We start from the raw sequence: 16,988 nt of genomic DNA on the forward strand, positions 1-16,988 counted from the left end.
ATTTTTGTTCCATATCAGGAGACCAAAGGTCGCAGGAAGGTGTTGGCGTCTGCTGACGTGAACATGAAGAAGTTTGCAAGTGCGACGCCGGCTCAGTTCGACCTCACCCTGAAGCTCAAACCACTCTCTGTCAAAGTGATCGAAGCGACGCTCAAACTCAGCCTGTCCTGTGTGTTTCTCAGAGAGGGAAAAGCCACGTGAGTCATCAACCAACAGCAGGAGATAATTGTAATTCATCAGTTGTTCTGTAAATAATGAAGTTAGAAGACGATCCTTGATCTTTTCTCCACAGAGACGAAGACATGCAGAGTTTAGCGAGTCTCATGAGTATAAAAACGAGCGACATCGGGAACCTGGACGATTTCAATGACAGCGATGAAGAAGGTGGAGAGGAGAGGAGGCCGAGCTTTGGAAGCGGACAGACTCCTCATATTACGGGTAAGAGAGTGAAGAGATGGAGCGATATTAGCAAGAGCAAGGCAGAGAATCACAGAAATAAAAGATACATCCTCAAACACCCTGTAGCTTTTTCACAGCTAAAGACACCCATAAGGGGGATAAAGGGGAGAGCTTTTGGGGCCCATCCAATTATTTATGCTTTGGTACAATATAGCCTTTTTCAAAATGTAAACTTCTTTTCTTCAAACAGAGTTACCTTTGTATTGGTGATGTTAACAATGGAGATTGGCACACTGAACTAAACCATTAGGAAAGTAATGTTAGACTTCATAGCTTGGCCATGCTGTTCATAAATGTAAGGATACCATAAAATAAAATAGAGGAAGTTGTGAAAACTTTATTGGAAAAATAATTCACTGAATGCAAACAGTGGCAAAATGGGTCAAATGTAGCATTAAATTGGTTAAGATTGGTGAAAAATGGGTGAAAAGTATCAAAAATAGGAAAAGGTGCAAAAATGGGTTACAATAATGCAAACAAGTGACAAAATTGGTGGGAAAATGGTGAAAAGGGTTTAAACAGTAGAAAATTGGTTAAAAGTTATAAAGAATGAGTTAGAAATGGCCAAAAAGGGTGCAAGTTGGCAAAAAGTTTTGGAAAAATTGTGTTAAAAGTGTCAAAAATTAATTGAAATTATTAAAAAATTGAATGAAAATGTCAAAAATAGGATAATAGGTGGTTTATAAATGCCAAAAAAAAAAAAGTTTGAAGAGGCAAAATTTATGAAAAGGAGAAAAAAATTAGTTAAAAGTTGCAAAAATGGGTGAAAAGTGACAAAAATGTTAAAAATTGATTACAAGTGGCAAAGAGTTTCAAGAAATGGCCGTATGAATTAGTGAAAAGGGGTTAAAATTGGCACAAATAAACATTTTCAATATCATAGCTTGACAAGGCTTTAACATGAAGTAACTGTTAGCCAGCTAGGCAGGGCCCATTCTCTGGGTTTGTCTGGGGCCCACCTAATTCTGTGGGCGGATCTATGAACAGCCCCTCATTAATAGTCAAATATCAGTGACAGGATATCCTGCCATGTCAAACATAGAAAGCTAAAATAGATATCATAAATATCAGCGTAAATGTCGTACGAAGTATTGTGACTGTAATGTTTTCTTTTAGAGTTTTATATTCAGATTTCCTCTTCACAGAGACATAACCACAGACTCTACCGCTCTCTCTTCCATGTAATCGTTTCCTCAGAAATCTGGTCCAAATAAAGTTCTGCTGCTGTAGAAACAGCTGAACTATTTATGATCTGTATTTAACACATCAGCAGACATCCAAATCATGAGGGAGATTGTTGACCCTTCTCACCTTTTATTCCTCTTCGAACTTCTTTCTCACCCTAATTCTTCCCCTTTTGCTTCTTTTTCATATCTCATTTCCCTTTCATTGAATCTTTATTTCTGCTCTTCCTCTTTCTCTTCATATCAGCTTCTTCTACAAACAGACTTCATGACCTGGCCTGGAGGCCTGCTGTTGAGTCAGTGCCCACAGGTAACTCCATGATCCTCCATATATCCCCAACAGGAGGTTTAAAAACACTTAAATATAGAAGATTGAGACAAAGATAACCTGAGTAAATACAAGTCAGTTTTGAATGATGACTTCATTTATAAAGGGAAAAAGCCATCCATCCTACCTGGCCCTATGTGTGAAAGTCATTTCCCCCTCTTGTTAAATCACAAATTAACTGTGATTAACCACATTTTTAGAAAGCTCAGCTCAGTTCAGTTTGACTATTCACCCCCAGGCCTGATTACTGTCAGACCTGTTGAATCCAGAAATCCCTTAAATAGAACCGTCTGACAGAGTGAAGTCGGCTGAAAGATCTCCAACACATCATGGCGCCATCTAAAGGAATAAAAGAACAGATGAGAAACAAAATCATTGACATCTATCTGTCTGGAAAGGCTTTTGGACTCCAGCCAACCATGCTGAAAGCCATTCTCCACAAATGGAGAAAACTATGAACATTGGTGAACCTTCCCAGGAGTGGCCTTCCCTCCAATGTGGCTGAATTCAAACAATTCTGCAAAGAGTGAGCCAAAATTCTTCCACTGTGATATGAAAGATTCCCTGACAGTTATCACAAATGCTTGCTTGCAGCTGTTGCTGCCAAGGATGGAACAACCAGTTGTTATGTTTAGGAGGAAAGTCTTTTTCACATAGCTCCAGGTAGGTTTGGGTGGCTGTAAGAGAACAGAACCCTCACCAAGTACCGCCTACATCTCCAGGGTCATGGTTTATATTGGAATTGACAAATTTATTTTCCACTTCCTGTCCATTTATCACTTTGAATTTGCTGTTAAACCTCATTTCTTCAACTTCATCTTCATTACGTCTTCCATATCCACCTCCATTTATTGTTTTCTTCCAATCTCTCTCTCTCCTCCATCTCTCCATCCCATCCCTTCTCTTCCATTCAGTAACCTCAGAGATGGACTGGGAATCCTCCTCTGGTTTCTCCTCCTCCATCTCGCTCCCACCTCTTCCTCCTCTTCCTGAACCCCCTGTCCCTTCCGTCCCTCTATCTTTACGCTCTCACCCCCCGACCTCCGCCCAGCCGGCTCGTCCCTCCCTCTACGCCTACTCACTGCCCGCCTTCACACGAGCTCACCCTCCTGCGCTTCCTAAAATCTTCCAGCCAGGTGCTGGATCAGGTATCAGACAGGTGGACTGGTGCTATGGTGTCTTTAGGGTTGGACCTATGGTACTCATTACTGGGTTCTGAGAAGGATATTTTTCCTTCACTTTTATCACCATTTTTACTCAACTTTCTTTACAAATGGTCTTTTTTCTTACAGTACATTATGAAAAAAAGTCCTTTGGTTTTAAACTTTATTTTCTGGACCCTTAAACTTTTTCGTTCTTCTTATCTCAACATGTTTCTCTGTATTGGTCTACCATCCTACTGTCCTCTCATCCTCCTCTCGTCTTTTATTTCTCCCCTTCATGCTTCTTTCTCCATCACCTCCTCAGCCCCTCGGAGGCCTCACAGCTTCCACTGTGACTCGTCTCCGGCTGAAGCTTTGGAGGCCACGGTTTTCTCCTCCTTCACTCCTTCTTCTAAAGCGCTCTCCACCTCCTCTCTGTCCTCTGCTCCTTCTGATCCATCTCTCCATCCTCCGTCTGTGTTTGAAACCTCACGGACAGGTAGGACACGCTAACGCGCTGATGAAAGACAAAATTCAGAATTTTAAGATGTGAAAAATGCAGAACAAACCATTGGCCTTAGTATTTACTGGTTATGGAAGCTTTTTTTTTTTTTTTAACAGTCGTCCTCTTACATATTTATTTTAAGATCCCAGTCATCAAGAAGATTAAAAAAATATAACTGCATCAGTGTCTAATCGCAACTTCCAGACCTTATGGTGGTTTATTTTAATGATTTTTGGTCAGTGCATTTAAGAGCCACAGGATTTTAAAACTGAAATGAGAAATCCAAAATCAAGAAACAAGCTGTTTCAAAACAACTGTTTATTTTTTCACAAGAAAAGGAAACAAACATGGAAAAAAAAAAATTTCTTGCCCTTTTGGACAGCTCCTATTAATTCATGTTTTACATTTCTTGTTTCACATTTCTTATTTTTCTAATCAAAAAATTTGAAACAACAACAACAAAAAAAAACATTAATAGTTTGAAATTTTTTTTTTTTTAGTTTCTCTTTTTTTGTTTTCTGTTGCTCCGTTTTTGATTTCAATTTCTCAGTTTTTGTTTTTTCTTTTCTCATTTTTGTTTTCTTTTTCTTATTTTTCATTTTTCCATTTTTTTTTGTTTTCCATTCCAAATTTATTGTGTTCAGTTCTTTTTTTTCTTTTCACATTTTTCATATTCTGTTTCTTGTTTTTAATTTTTCTTTTTTTTGTTCAAGTTTCTACTTTTCATTTTTGTTTTTTTTCTTTCATCTTGTTTCTATTTTTGTGGTTTCTTGTTTTGTTTTTAATTTTTTGTGTACATTTGTTTTTGTTTCTTATTTTCATTTTTGGTTTCTTTTTTTGTTTTGTTTTTAATTTTTTGTTTTGGTGTCTTTTTTGTTGTTTTCCATTTCTTAATTTGTTGTCTATTTCTCTTTTTTTTGTGTTTGGTTTCTTGTTTTTTGTTTTCTTAATTTAATGAACAAATAAAAAATTTTTTTTTTTCATCTTATTGTTTTTGTCTGATCAGAAAAGAAAAATCAAATAATACAACACTGATGTTGTAACATTCTTTTTTGAAACTGTACAGCTTGACACACGAAAGGAAAACATTTATGCTACATCACCAGTTTTCCATTCTGAAATTAAAATGAGAAAAAAGTAAAATGAACTGCCTGAGAGGGCCAAAGGCTGGTTTTGTTCTCCTAATTTTAAACACTGAATGCAAAACAAATGACCATTTTCAGTATTTAGTCACCAGACAATCATGTCTGCTTTATTTTGAAATACTTTTACCAGGCAGATTGAAAAGTTGCAAGTCTAAGTTCTCCAGAACTGACATACAAATATAATCATGTTTTTTAAAACTTAATATCTGCCCCTTTTTATTTTCTTGTCTGTTCTTTCTTTCTTTCTTTCTTTATTTTATTTGTTTTTCTATTAATAGATTTACTATCTGTGAGTCCTTGTTTTATTTTCTTTCCTGTTTTCTTGTTTTTATTTATCCTTTCTCAGCGTGGAGTGCTCAGAACGTCCCCTCCTCTTCCTCTGTCTCCTCCTCCTCCTCATCTTCAGCTCCTCTCACCTCCTTCCCTCTTATACCCCCGCCTCCTCCTGCGTTCCGACAGCCTAAACCTCGCCTCCCCCCTACAGGGGAGTCAGGCTCAGCCCTCACCCGTCCCACCAGTCTGCCGTCTGCTCCTGAAACAGGTAGAGAGAGGAAGAAGTTCGTGCTGTCAGTAACTTCTTCATACACCTGTCACTGCTCCTCACCTGTATTTCTCCTTCCTCCTCCTCTTCCTCCTCCTCCTCAGCCTCCTGGCAGAGTGAATGGAGGCCTCCTAAATCTCAGGTCCCATTAGCCCAGCCGGCTCTCTCTCCTAAGTTTCTTCATTTCTCTGGGAATGATCCCATTCAGCAGAAAAAACAGCGACTAGAGACGCCATGTAATGCTGCTGCTTTACCATTAACCAAACAGAGTTTCTTGCCTTGTTCAAGCATGTTTCTACTCTATCTTCATATAAACTCACATATAATCTTAGCTTCTAATCCATCGCTTTGATTGATCCTAAGTGTTTCTGCATTTTTTATTATATTTTTGAATTTCCCTGCATATTTTATAAAGCTTAATACTTGAATAAATTTGGTTGCTACTTGCTCTGCTTATTTTGACAACTGATAGTATCAAACGGTCTGATTTGATAAATGTTATGATTGCATAACCAGCCTTGGGTGTTGCACCTGCAGCCATCTGTGTTTTTTTAATGGTTTTTGCTGCTTTTCTCCTGCTTTTCCTCCATAATCATTCTAAGATGTAATAGATACACCCTTGTGCCATGTCACCTTCACTACAAATGTCACAGAGGGGTAAAGAGGTATGATCCATCCTCGATCAGTGTATTTTAAGTCCAACAGATTTTTAATTTCCAATAAGAAATCCAAAATCAAGAAACAAGCTATCCCCAAATTAATGTTCGAAAAACATAAAGACCTGCTTGACTGGGTCAGTTTGTATTAAATTGGGATTGAAAAAATGGAAAACAAATAAAATAGCTTTTATTAGTTTGCTGTTTCTCGTTTTTTTGTTTTCTGTTTCTTGTTTTTTGTTTGCCTTTTCTCATTTTTGTCTTTTTGTGTTGTTTTCCATTTCTCTTTTTTTCCAAATCAGAATATGGAAACAAAAAAAGAACCATGATTAGGTTTTTGTTTCTTATTTTTCTTTTCTTTTTTGTTTCTTATTTCTTATTTTTGCTTTTTGTTTTCTGATTTTTGTATTTGTTTGTTGCTTCTTGCTTTTATTTTTTTGAATCAAAAAATAAGAACAAAAAAATGAAACACTATTTATTTTCATTTCCTTTTTTTAAAATTTTCTGTTTCTTGTTTCTTATTTATTTATTTATTTTCTCTTTTATGGTTTTGTTGGTCTCCCTGTCTCGTTTTTGTGTTTGTTGCTTATTTGTTTTTTGTTTCTCATTTCTCATTTTGGTTTTCTGAAAGAAATGAATGTGATGTGAAATATTCATTTTTCATGTTTTTCTTTTATGTTCTGATCGAAAAAGCAAGATCAAAAAACAGAACACAGCTAGTTTAACATTCTTTTTTTTACAACCCTGGGAGCGGGTCTTACATTAAAGAGCAAAAGAATGTTCCATTCTTTAATCTTTCTATTTTGACCCCAATTCGAAAACAATAAGACAGAAAACTAAAGATTTCTCATTTATAAATTTCTTTTAAAAAATAGAAACTGAAAACATAATTTAGAACATGATTTGACGTTTGCTGTTTTTGATTCCCAATTTAATATCAACTACCTGAAAGCACTAAGGCTGAATTTCTTTTACAGGTTTTGTTCTCCTTTTTTAAACGGTGATTTGGTGACAAAGACAAATGTGTTCCGTTCAAAAGAAAGAGAATCAAAGGAATGGAACACTTATGGTGTAACATTCCTTTTTTCACAACACCTGCAGCACGTCATGCACAGAGGAATCTTACATCATCAGTTTTCCATTCTCTGGTCTTCATTTTTTTATCAGAACAAAAAAAATGATAAGATGAAAAACAATCAGTTTATCTTTTGATTATTTTGAAGATTATTTTGAAAATGGCTATCGGAAGTCCTCCCAAACCTCCTGAAGTCACACCTCTCTGGTTGTACACATCACTGCCTGTCTGCTTTCAGCAGGAGCAAGTAGTTCCCAAACTGTTTGTATTAGTTTGTAAAATAAAGCTAATTGTTCCTTTTGCTACCCTGTTGCTTCTGTTTTCTTTGTTTTTTTTTTAACTTACTAAGCTGAACGCAACAAGCACTAACCCTGAAAACACCGCTGTCTGATTTTGAAAAGCTTAGTTTGATCTTTTTGATTTCCCTTGCTTCTTTGTCCTCTCCTTTCCCCATCATCCCTTTCTCTCACCATGGTAGCGTCAGCTTCCTCTCTGTCCTCTGCGCCCTCTACGGAGCAGAAACATGAAGGAAAGTCTGAATTTGTTCCTTCTTGGAGACATCCAGTCCCCCTGACTGTAGAAACCTCCTCACCTTCTTCTTTAAGTTCTTCTTCTGCTCTCTCTGGGCCTTCAGCTCCTCTTCCTCCTCCTCAGCCTCATATTTCTCAAACAACCCCTCCCAGTGATCCAGATGCAGGTACACGATCCAAAAGGACCAACAATCCCACATCCTACTAAACGACTTTACTTTGTTTAAATCTCTCCTCTTTTCTTGTCTTTTTCTAGAATTTAAGAGACAGCTGAGCACGCTCAGTGAGGAGGACAACCAGAGTACGACGCCTACGAGTAAGCATGATGAGAAAAAAAGGCTAGAATGACACTGATGTATGCGGTGAAGTCTAGACTAACTTTGTTATCCTGTATTTCATTCAGCCGCTGATCCTCGACCTCCTGCAGGCTGGAGGACGGAGCCGTTCAGAGCTTCGGAACCAAAAAAAGATGCACACTTTGGATTCGAGGTTGTCAGAGCATCAGCAGGGTGAGTTAACAGAAAAGTGGGTTTTCTTTGGTTTGATCGTTTTAATGGTTGGAGTGGCATGGCTGCAAACGCAAAATCCAACCTAACACTTTAATCATTGGTCTTTGTTTTTGGTACAAGTGTAACAGACTGTGTGGAAGTCCCAGTTCAGTCTACCCAGTCAAATATATTCACTGTGTGACTTGTATGGTGTGCTTTCATATTGTTCTGTGCCTGAGCACACTTGCGTTTGCAAAAAGTCCAGACCTGAAGGTGGTACATCCACATAGTTGGTTTGCAAACTGCCAAGAAGAAGAAAGAAGAGAAAACCATGACAACCATTCAGGTCAACACTAGTTTCTGCTCCATGTGAACAATGGAGTCCATCCTGCTACTATGGATGTTTTTATTATTTTGGAGATGCCAACTGCGACCCTCTTCATACTTCCACATCTACCTACAGCTAAGACAATGAAATGGACCTGTGCTGGATATTTAGTTTTTGAAGAGACAGGAGATGTTTAGAGTTGTCTTAAGAAACTCTTAGCCAATGAGTACCCTGTTATTAGGCTTGATTGCATTCATATGGCCTGCGTATTGTGCCTGAGTCCACAGCAATCGTGCCCAAGACCACCTCTACAAGTGGACTTGAAAAGATTTCTCAGGAGTTACAATTTTGATGGGTTAAGAGTAGGGTAAGATCTTGGGACCATGCTTGTTTACAAGCTCTGCCTCAAGGTAGATCAGATGGTAGTGGCAACCACACGGGGTAGTATGGCTGTAAGCAAACATGGTGCACAGTGGCCCTGGGGTTACTGCTGCTGCTTACAGCAAGTTCCTGGTTTGATTCCAGGTGGTATGCATGTTCTCCCCTGGGTTCTCTGTGGGTACTCTGGCCTCCTCCTACAGTCCAAAAACATGCTTGTAAGGTGACTCTGAATTGCCCGTAGGTGTGACTGTGAGCATACCTGGTTCTTTAGCCCTGCAATTGATTGGAGACCAGTCCTATCACCCTGGGACAGCTGGGATTGGCACCAGCTTCCTGCAGCCCTGAGCAGGATAAGCTGTGTAGAAAATGGGTGATTGGCATAAAAGTGTATTTATAGCAGAGTGCATCAGGAGAAGGGTCAGTACTTCCAAGTCCGAGGCCATGGTTCTTTGACACAAAACGGGTGAGTGAGACTCTGCCACGAGTGAAGGACTTCAAGTATCCCAGGGTCTTGGCTATGACTGAGGGGGTGAGATTAACGTGGTTTGGTGCAGCATCAGCAGTTTTGCAGGCATTGTGCTGGGTCATTGTGGTGAAGAGGAAGCTGAAATGGAAGGTAAAGCTGTTGATTTATGAGTCTATGTTCCAACCCTCACCTGTGATCATCAACTTAACATAATGACTGAAAGATTCTGGTCTCTGGTACTGATGAGGATGCTTCCTGGTTGCTTCCCTTTGGAAGTCTTCTGGGCATGTCCAACTAGATGGATACCTGGGGGCAGACCCAGAACTTGCTGGAGGGATTATATATCCCAGCTAGCCTTAATATCTCTCGGGATCCCCCAGGGGGAACTGGAAAATGTTACTGGGGAGAGGACTGTCTAGGTTAAGTTTCTTAGTCGGCTTCCACCATACCCAGCCCTGGATAAGAGAAAGAAAATGGATGGATGGGATAAAAATATATGCTTATAAAAACGGCTCTGCTTGCTGGTTAAACCCATTTCTACACTAAATCAATAACACCATTAAGGTTTCTAATGGGGTGCAGCATGCGTTGGTGTGGATTTGTGATTAACTGCTACATTTACATTGAAAATATAATCCCCAAAATACATAACATGAAGATTCACGAGAAAATTCAAGGTTTGACAATGACCTGTTGGTTTCAAAGTCAGAAAGACAAGATTTACCAGTCAGGACAGCCATTACTACCAGAAAAAACAATCCATATTTATCATGCATCTTTAAATATTAGAGGCTCATCATCTTATAAAGAAAGACCAGGTGCATCTGTAATGCATTGTCCTATGTTTGTTAATGTGGCAGTAGTAAAACTGCAAAAACTTGCTTGTTTGGCTGTTTTTGAGGATACTTTGCACATAACGTTTTATATGTAATAGTTTTTGCATGGAGGCAACTTGATGAGAATTGTGTTATTGTGTCTGATGAGGCGATGGGGTTGTGGAGTATTTTATTAAAGGGCTGCTGCAGCTTGGCAAGACCTTGTCGTTCCTGGAAGTTATGAAGCTTGCTTGGTTAGTCCTTCTGTATGGCCTCATTGGTCTGTTGTACATCATCTGTCAATATAAAAAGCACGACTCATACATGAAGTAGTTCAAAGGTCCATATCACATCACCCATTTGCTTGAGTGCTGTTAAATGAATTGGATATGGACTGCATTAGGACCTGTGTCCACCAAAACATTGTTTTCTGGTTGATAATGATAGGATATTTTTGGAACGACCAGCAGGAAACCAGTGCTGGAGTTGGAGTGAATTTTAGGCTAATAGGATAAGGTTGGAACCATTTGCAAAGATACAGAATGTGAAGATGGTTAAGAACGTGTTTTCGCCTTTGTTCCACAGTTGAGGAATACTTAGGAAGTTACTGAGAGAAGACAGACCTGCAGAACTACCTCAGATACGCAGGGATTTGTTTTTCGGGCAGTGTTTCTTCTCTGTTGTTGTTTGTATTTGATACTTCTTAATGTAAAATGTGATGGTTCATGTGGTATTTTGTCTTACTTCCTCTGGTTGGACTGATGGATAAGGTTGAAGATGAGCGGCATTTACCAAAAGTAGGTACAGAGAGGAAGCTCAGCACCATACTTGCTGCTGGCCTTTATAAAAACAAGGTGCTCCCACTGCAACAAACAAAAATGAAACAATAACGCTTTGGTGGACACACAGCCTAACTGCACTGGAGTCATTCCTTGAGTCATAACTGATCTCCATTTGTTTGTCCCTCAGACCTGAGAGCATGGCCTCCCTTTTGCCCCCAAACCCCAAAACACCCACAGCCAAAGGACTCAAATATTCTGAGATGCCCAAAGCACAGATGGATCCAACAGAATCAAGGACATTCCTAAACATCCAGCCAGCACTTCCCCCACTTCCTGTCACTGCTTCAAATATGCCAAACCCTGATCTTCATGGTCATCCCCCTGCCTCCGCGAAGGAGCTCTCAAAAAAACCAAGAGGTCATCTCTCCAAGATGTCCATTCATTTAGAGAGTCCAGTACCTCACCCAGAACCTGTTGAACATACACCAGTTTCTCCTACTAAACTCCAGCCTACTTCCATGTCACTTGAGGGACCTTTGCTGCACTCGCCTAAAACTGCTGCAGTTTCTGGGAAAAAAACAAAAGCAAGGAAAGGAGTGACCGAGAAAAAGGATGCTGTAACCATAGATGATAGGTAAGTTTATAGTGGTCAGTTAGAGCCCCTCTTTGTAGTCCTTAACACATCCAAGTATGAATTCATGTTTGCACTTGAGACACAAAAGTAGATCATGATTATTAAAGTGGATTAAGACATTTCTTAAAGAGTGACCAAACCCCTGAGTTTGAGCTCAGGTTCATCTAGTCTAAAATTTCCAAAATTGCCTTTGGAATGTCATGGAGAAGGCTGAAGTGGAGGAGGGAATAAGACACAAAGACAGAGCCTCTGACTCTTTTGTTCTTTCATTGTCCTTTTGATTATGAGCCAGACTGTCATAATCATCCAAGATGGACTTACCATCCAGCCCACAGGTGGGGCCCATGTGGGTCATACCTGAGTTTCAAATATGGGTCCCAAGTGGGTTAGACAGTGGGTGCCAGGTGATTCCAACTTTGATGCCTATGTGGACTTCTACCTGAGATGGGACCTATATGGGTCTCATATACATTGAAGTCCATATGGGCAATCACAGGTGGGGCCACCGTGGAACTCTCAGACAAAACCCACATGGGACCCATATTTGCTGCCCACATATACTGTGCTTATAAAAAGTATTGACCTCCTTGGATATTGTACCCTTTCATTGATTTCATAAATCAGTCATGTCAAATATAATTTGGCTTCTTGACAAAAAATGACAAAAAAGCTCTTTAATGTCAAAGCGAAACAGATTTATACGAAGTAATGTCAATTGAATAAAAATGTCATTCAGTATATCAGCAGCCCTACTAAATACCTTTATGTACTCTGTAGATTTTCACCTGAAAAAGTGGTCCAGGGGTTTAGCCACTCTTTGAACACTCAGGACCTATTGTTCTAACACCGATTTTGGTCTGTTCCCTCAGAAATGAAAGCATGGTTACTTCAGTGCCATCCTGCCCAAGTGATACGAGTTCCACTTTACCACCTATGGTGATAAACAAAGTCCCAGTCCAGTTTGGACAACAACAATCCATCATGACAAACTCAGGGAGGGAAAAAACACAGAGATGTAGTCAGGACATTTGCCCCTCTATACCAGTGTCCGATATCAATAAGGAAATTCTGGGCAGCCGACCTGTGTCTGATCAAGAACCTTCAAGTTTGAACCCAACTTCTGAGTCTTCCTTAGCAGAGAAGACCATAGCTGACCATTTATCAGAGGAAAGAGAAGAATCTAAAGTGGAAGTTGGATCATCTGTTACAAAAAGTGTTGTTATGCATGGCTTTGATAAAGAACACTGTACAGAGAAAGAGAGGAATGAAAATGTGTCTTTGTCAAAGGAAAGAGATCGAGGACTAATGAAGGAACTTACACTGCCAAGCTCTCCAGCTGGTACTCAAGGAAAATGTTTGTATGTGTCTAAGATGAAACTTGGTCAACTGTCCCCGAGAGGTAGATCTGTCTCTCATTTGCCACCTGCTGTGAAGCCTGAAGTTCATGCTCAAAGAACAGTCAGACCGCCAAGTATGACTATGTTACAGGCAAGTTGTCCACAATATTCCCAGATTCCTGGTGTCCCTTCCTTGGATGAACCCCATCTTCTGGGTTGGCCTACTAAATGGAGCTCATCCTTTCAAAAGTTACCTAGTAACAGATTCCCTTTACTCCTGAATTCAGGTTATTTTACTTCACTATATGAGGGTGGACAAGGAATTGCAAAAATGGTCGACCTATCCCCATCCTGCCCCAGGTCTGCCAGTATTCCTGGATTCCCATCTGCTTTGAAACGTAAGCCAAGCATGGCTAACATTTTACCCACATGTCCCAGAGTTTGTACAGTTCTAGGATTACCTTCCTCTGGATCGGTGACTGGGGAAGACACAAGTGTTTGGGACTGGTGTTCTCTGTGGGAGAAGCCTTTGCAGGTAAAAGAACTTGTTTCAGACATGTCTGGTGTCAAGGAACAAACAGGCAGTGAGCCAAATATGGTTAAAGCCATGGTGTCCATATTGCCAACATGTCCTAGGAAAGCAACAGCTCCAGGGTTTCCATCTGTGCCATTGCAAGAAGCTTTGAGTCCTCCAAGTATGGCAAGTCTTCTCCCCACATGCTCCAGACAGACTAGAGTTGTAGGTATGCCATTCAAGCAAAGAACTATGGCAAATGATGATATCTGGCATTTTGGAAGGGAATTGATAATAGATAGACAGGATGAAAAGTCAAATCTGTACAAAGAACGATCAAAACATATGCTGCATATAGCACCATGTCTTCCTTGGAAGGAAGAACTTCCTAGTTCGACCAGTGAAACAGAAATGATAAGTTCAGTGGCCATGCTGCCCTCATGTCCTGTTAGAACTTGCCTTTGGGGGATTCCTACAAGACCCAAGAAACAGTTACCTAGAATCACAAGCCTTATGCCAATGTGTCCTAGAAAGACCTACACTCTGGGTATGCCATCCTGTGATCAAGACATAGCTGAGAACAAAGATTGGCATGCCTTTGGAAGAACCAGCAAGAAGAACCAAAGAGAGAAAACCCTGGCTTATATTATTCATTGGAAACCAAAGGACACAGGCATCATTGGCAGTATGGTAGAGATGTTGATGAGCTGTCCACAAAAAGCCAAAGTTTTTGGCATACCCTCTGCTCCACAGCAAGAGCCCAGTATGGTAAATAGAATTTCCATAAGACCCCAGGGATGGCTACCCTGCATTGTAAGTCTTATGCCAATGTGCCCTAAAAAAGCAAGAACTCTGGGTATGCCATCCCATGATCAGAATATTTTGGAGACAGAAGATTGGCATGCCTTGGGAAGATTCAACAAGAACCCAGAAAAGAAAACAAAGGCTTATATTGATCAGTGGATTCCCAGAGACACAGGCATTCTTTACAGTATGGTAGATATGAAGATGAGCTGCCCACAAAAAGCCAAAGTTTTTGGCATGCCCTCTGCCCCACAGCAGGAGCCCTGTATGGTAAATATAGTTCCTTCCTGCCCCAGGAATAGTGGAGTCCCTGGTTTACCTTCAAAGATTGGCCAAAAATGTTGTTCTGAATGGCTTGCCACTGCAAATTTGCACCTGGAGAACCCATTAATAAAAAAGAAAGTGCAGACTCTAAACAAAGTCCAACCATTCGATAAGAACTCTGCTGAAATTATGATTTCCACAGTACCTTCCTGCCCTGATTTTGCTAGTGTAGCTGGGTTTCCATCTCTAATGACAACCTCATTAGCTGATAACCAAAGTGTGATGAATGTATTGCCAAGTCTCAACAAGGAGCCAAGAGTTCCTGTAAGTCCTCTTAGACATTGGACGATATTGCCCTATTGCGCTCATACAGCATGTTTGCAGGGCTTACCATCAGAACCACATCAGATGTTGGAGGATAACTTAAGTATGGCCAACCTGCTGCCTACTTGCCCAGGACAATCCATTGTTTATGGAATAGCCTCCAGATTTCACAGTGAGTCTGAGGAATTAGAGTGGAGCGACTGGAGTGAGTGGCCTTTTACAAACCAAAAAAGACTGCCAGTTATACATGATATCATGAAGATATATTTAAGTGACAAGCCAGTGGTTAGAATTATGATTTCAATGTTGCCGCCCTGTCCCAAAGACTCTCTTATTCCTGGTGTTCCCTCAAAGCTAAGACAGAGACCAGTGCCAACTTTGTTGAAAGAGGAACCCAGCATGTTGAAATCTTTAGCGAGTTTCCCAAAAAAGGGTAGAATTCCCGGTTTGCCAGCAAAGAGCTGGTATAAAAAGGATGATGGCTGGAACTTGGAAGGGGATGCCATTTGGGAAAAGTCATTCCACCAAAGGTATGGAGTTATTCATGAAGGTTTCATAGTTCAAATGACTTATAGCGAGAAAGAAATCATGTTGAGTATGCTTCCATCATGTCCAAGACAAGCCCTGAACCCTGGATTTCCATCCGCTCCACGACCCAAAGATGCCATCATGGAACAAAATCCAGTCATGGCACAATTGCTACCATGTTGCCCAACACAATCAAGCATTATTGGTTTACCTTCAAGAGTGTCTGTTGATTGTGATCCCAAAGAAACAGGCTGGCAAGAGACAATGGCAAAGTATGGTGCCCCTCAGAAGGACGTAACAAAGGCACTTAGCATTTCTCTCAGTACTACCTTCACATCAGTCAAAACATCAGATGTAGATGGGCTTGCAAGTATTGTGAATATGGTACCATCTTGCCCAAGGCAAGCGTCTATTCATGGGGCCCCATCATTACACCATTCAGGACAAGAATGGTTATACAAATCCCCACCCTCACCATCTGGACTGAAAGAAGCTAAACAGGAAAAGAGAACCCTGATTGGTCAGCCATTAACACTGGATAAAAATATCATTAGTGAAGTGGCTCTCAGAGACAGAAAAATGGAATTTATCATTCCAAACCAAGGAGATGCACCATACAGAAAGACAACAAAGTCAACAACCTACCAGGTAGAGGCAATTTTCACAGGTTTAGCATCATCAAATTCTGAATGCCAATTGAGCCAGCCATCTTCTGGAGTTGATGAGAGTGAGATGTTGCCAGATCTTAGTGCAAGTGAAGAAACATCTGATGTATATCCGCCTCTGGAGATGCTTAAAGATGAACAGACATTGCAGAAACTAGACAAAGCTGAAGAAACAGCAGTCCTAGAGAAAGGGTGAGTGAGCTTTAGAATTTCACATCTGCAACGTCATAGGGAAAGTTTTTAATATGCTTTTCAACTCTGTTTGCAGAAACTTGCAATGCAGTATGTGGCACTCAGCCCCTGATATACCACTAATCTTGAGTGTTAGGAAGAGGTGGGTTGCCTTGGTGTGCACATCGAGATATTTCCATCACAATGCATTTGCTTCTGACAGACTAATTGGTTGCAACATTTAAATTTGTTGTGCGTGTCATTCTTGGTGTTGCTTTTGGTTGATCGGAGTTGTACAGGTTTGTGCCTGGCCTTTGCTTCTGCCTATGGGGTCAAAACAATTTTGTAAAAAATAGATGTAATTTCACAAGGAGGGATATACTTTTGTCTTGGATGCAACATCTGGAAAATAATGGTTTTATACACTTGAAAGAATTGAAGATTTGCCAGAGGGGTTATTTGATGTCTGCTGTTGACAGTGTGTTTGAAGGTTTTGGTAGGTACTATGAAAATGTTTATTCATTCCTTTAACCCTATAACAATACTGACTGTCCAGCAATGGCTGATTTGGCAGCAGCTGTAATTTCAACCTTGAAAAACAGTACCGCATGATGAGTTGTTTGCATGTTTTGTGGATTAGCGATGGCCGGCTATTGTTGTACTGGCTGAAGCATGTATGGTGTGAGAAGCATTTATTGAAATTGTTTGCATTTTAATTGGATGTGAATATTACTTTGTAAAACAAAGATTCTTTGTCTGACTGGTGGGATTATTTGGAACTGCAGTGGTTGTTATGAGAGCATGCAGTGCATTCAGGGGGCATTCAGACCCCCTTCACTTGTTCTGTTTTAGTCTGATGCTATAGGCATACAAAAAAACATTTTTATTCTCATTAATCTACACTTAGTACCCAGTCATGCCA

General features: G+C 40.2%; 1 protein-coding gene across 15 annotated transcripts in view; it reads left to right on the forward strand.

Annotated features, from left to right (window-relative positions):
- The window catches only part of ehbp1l1a (EH domain binding protein 1-like 1a), a 46,242-nt gene that overhangs the window by 9,946 nt on the left and 19,308 nt on the right, over nt 1–16,988 (forward strand). For 4 of the 15 annotated variants that reach the window (XM_041778671.1, XM_041778665.1, XM_041778675.1 and 1 more), the window contains 13 exons: nt 19–197; nt 293–438; nt 1,891–1,953; nt 2,886–3,119; nt 3,439–3,612; nt 5,110–5,304; nt 5,409–5,540; nt 7,514–7,732; nt 7,822–7,881; nt 7,969–8,074; nt 11,013–11,459; nt 12,329–16,087; nt 16,164–16,229. In XM_041778671.1, coding sequence (XP_041634605.1) covers nt 64–197; nt 293–438; nt 1,891–1,953; nt 2,886–3,119; nt 3,439–3,612; nt 5,110–5,304; nt 5,409–5,540; nt 7,514–7,732; nt 7,822–7,881; nt 7,969–8,074; nt 11,013–11,459; nt 12,329–16,087; nt 16,164–16,229 — 5,735 coding nt within the window. In that variant the 5' untranslated portion in view covers nt 19–63. The remainder of the gene's footprint in view (nt 1–18; nt 198–292; nt 439–1,890; nt 1,954–2,885; nt 3,120–3,438; nt 3,613–5,109; nt 5,305–5,408; nt 5,541–7,513; nt 7,733–7,821; nt 7,882–7,968; nt 8,075–11,012; nt 11,460–12,328; nt 16,088–16,163; nt 16,230–16,988) is intronic. The other 11 variants (XM_041778676.1, XM_041778680.1, XM_041778666.1 and 8 more) reach the window with 10 other exon arrangements.

Source organism: Cheilinus undulatus, linkage group 22 (genome assembly GCF_018320785.1).
Source record: "Cheilinus undulatus linkage group 22, ASM1832078v1, whole genome shotgun sequence".
Classification (NCBI taxonomy): domain Eukaryota; kingdom Metazoa; phylum Chordata; class Actinopteri; order Labriformes; family Labridae; genus Cheilinus; species Cheilinus undulatus.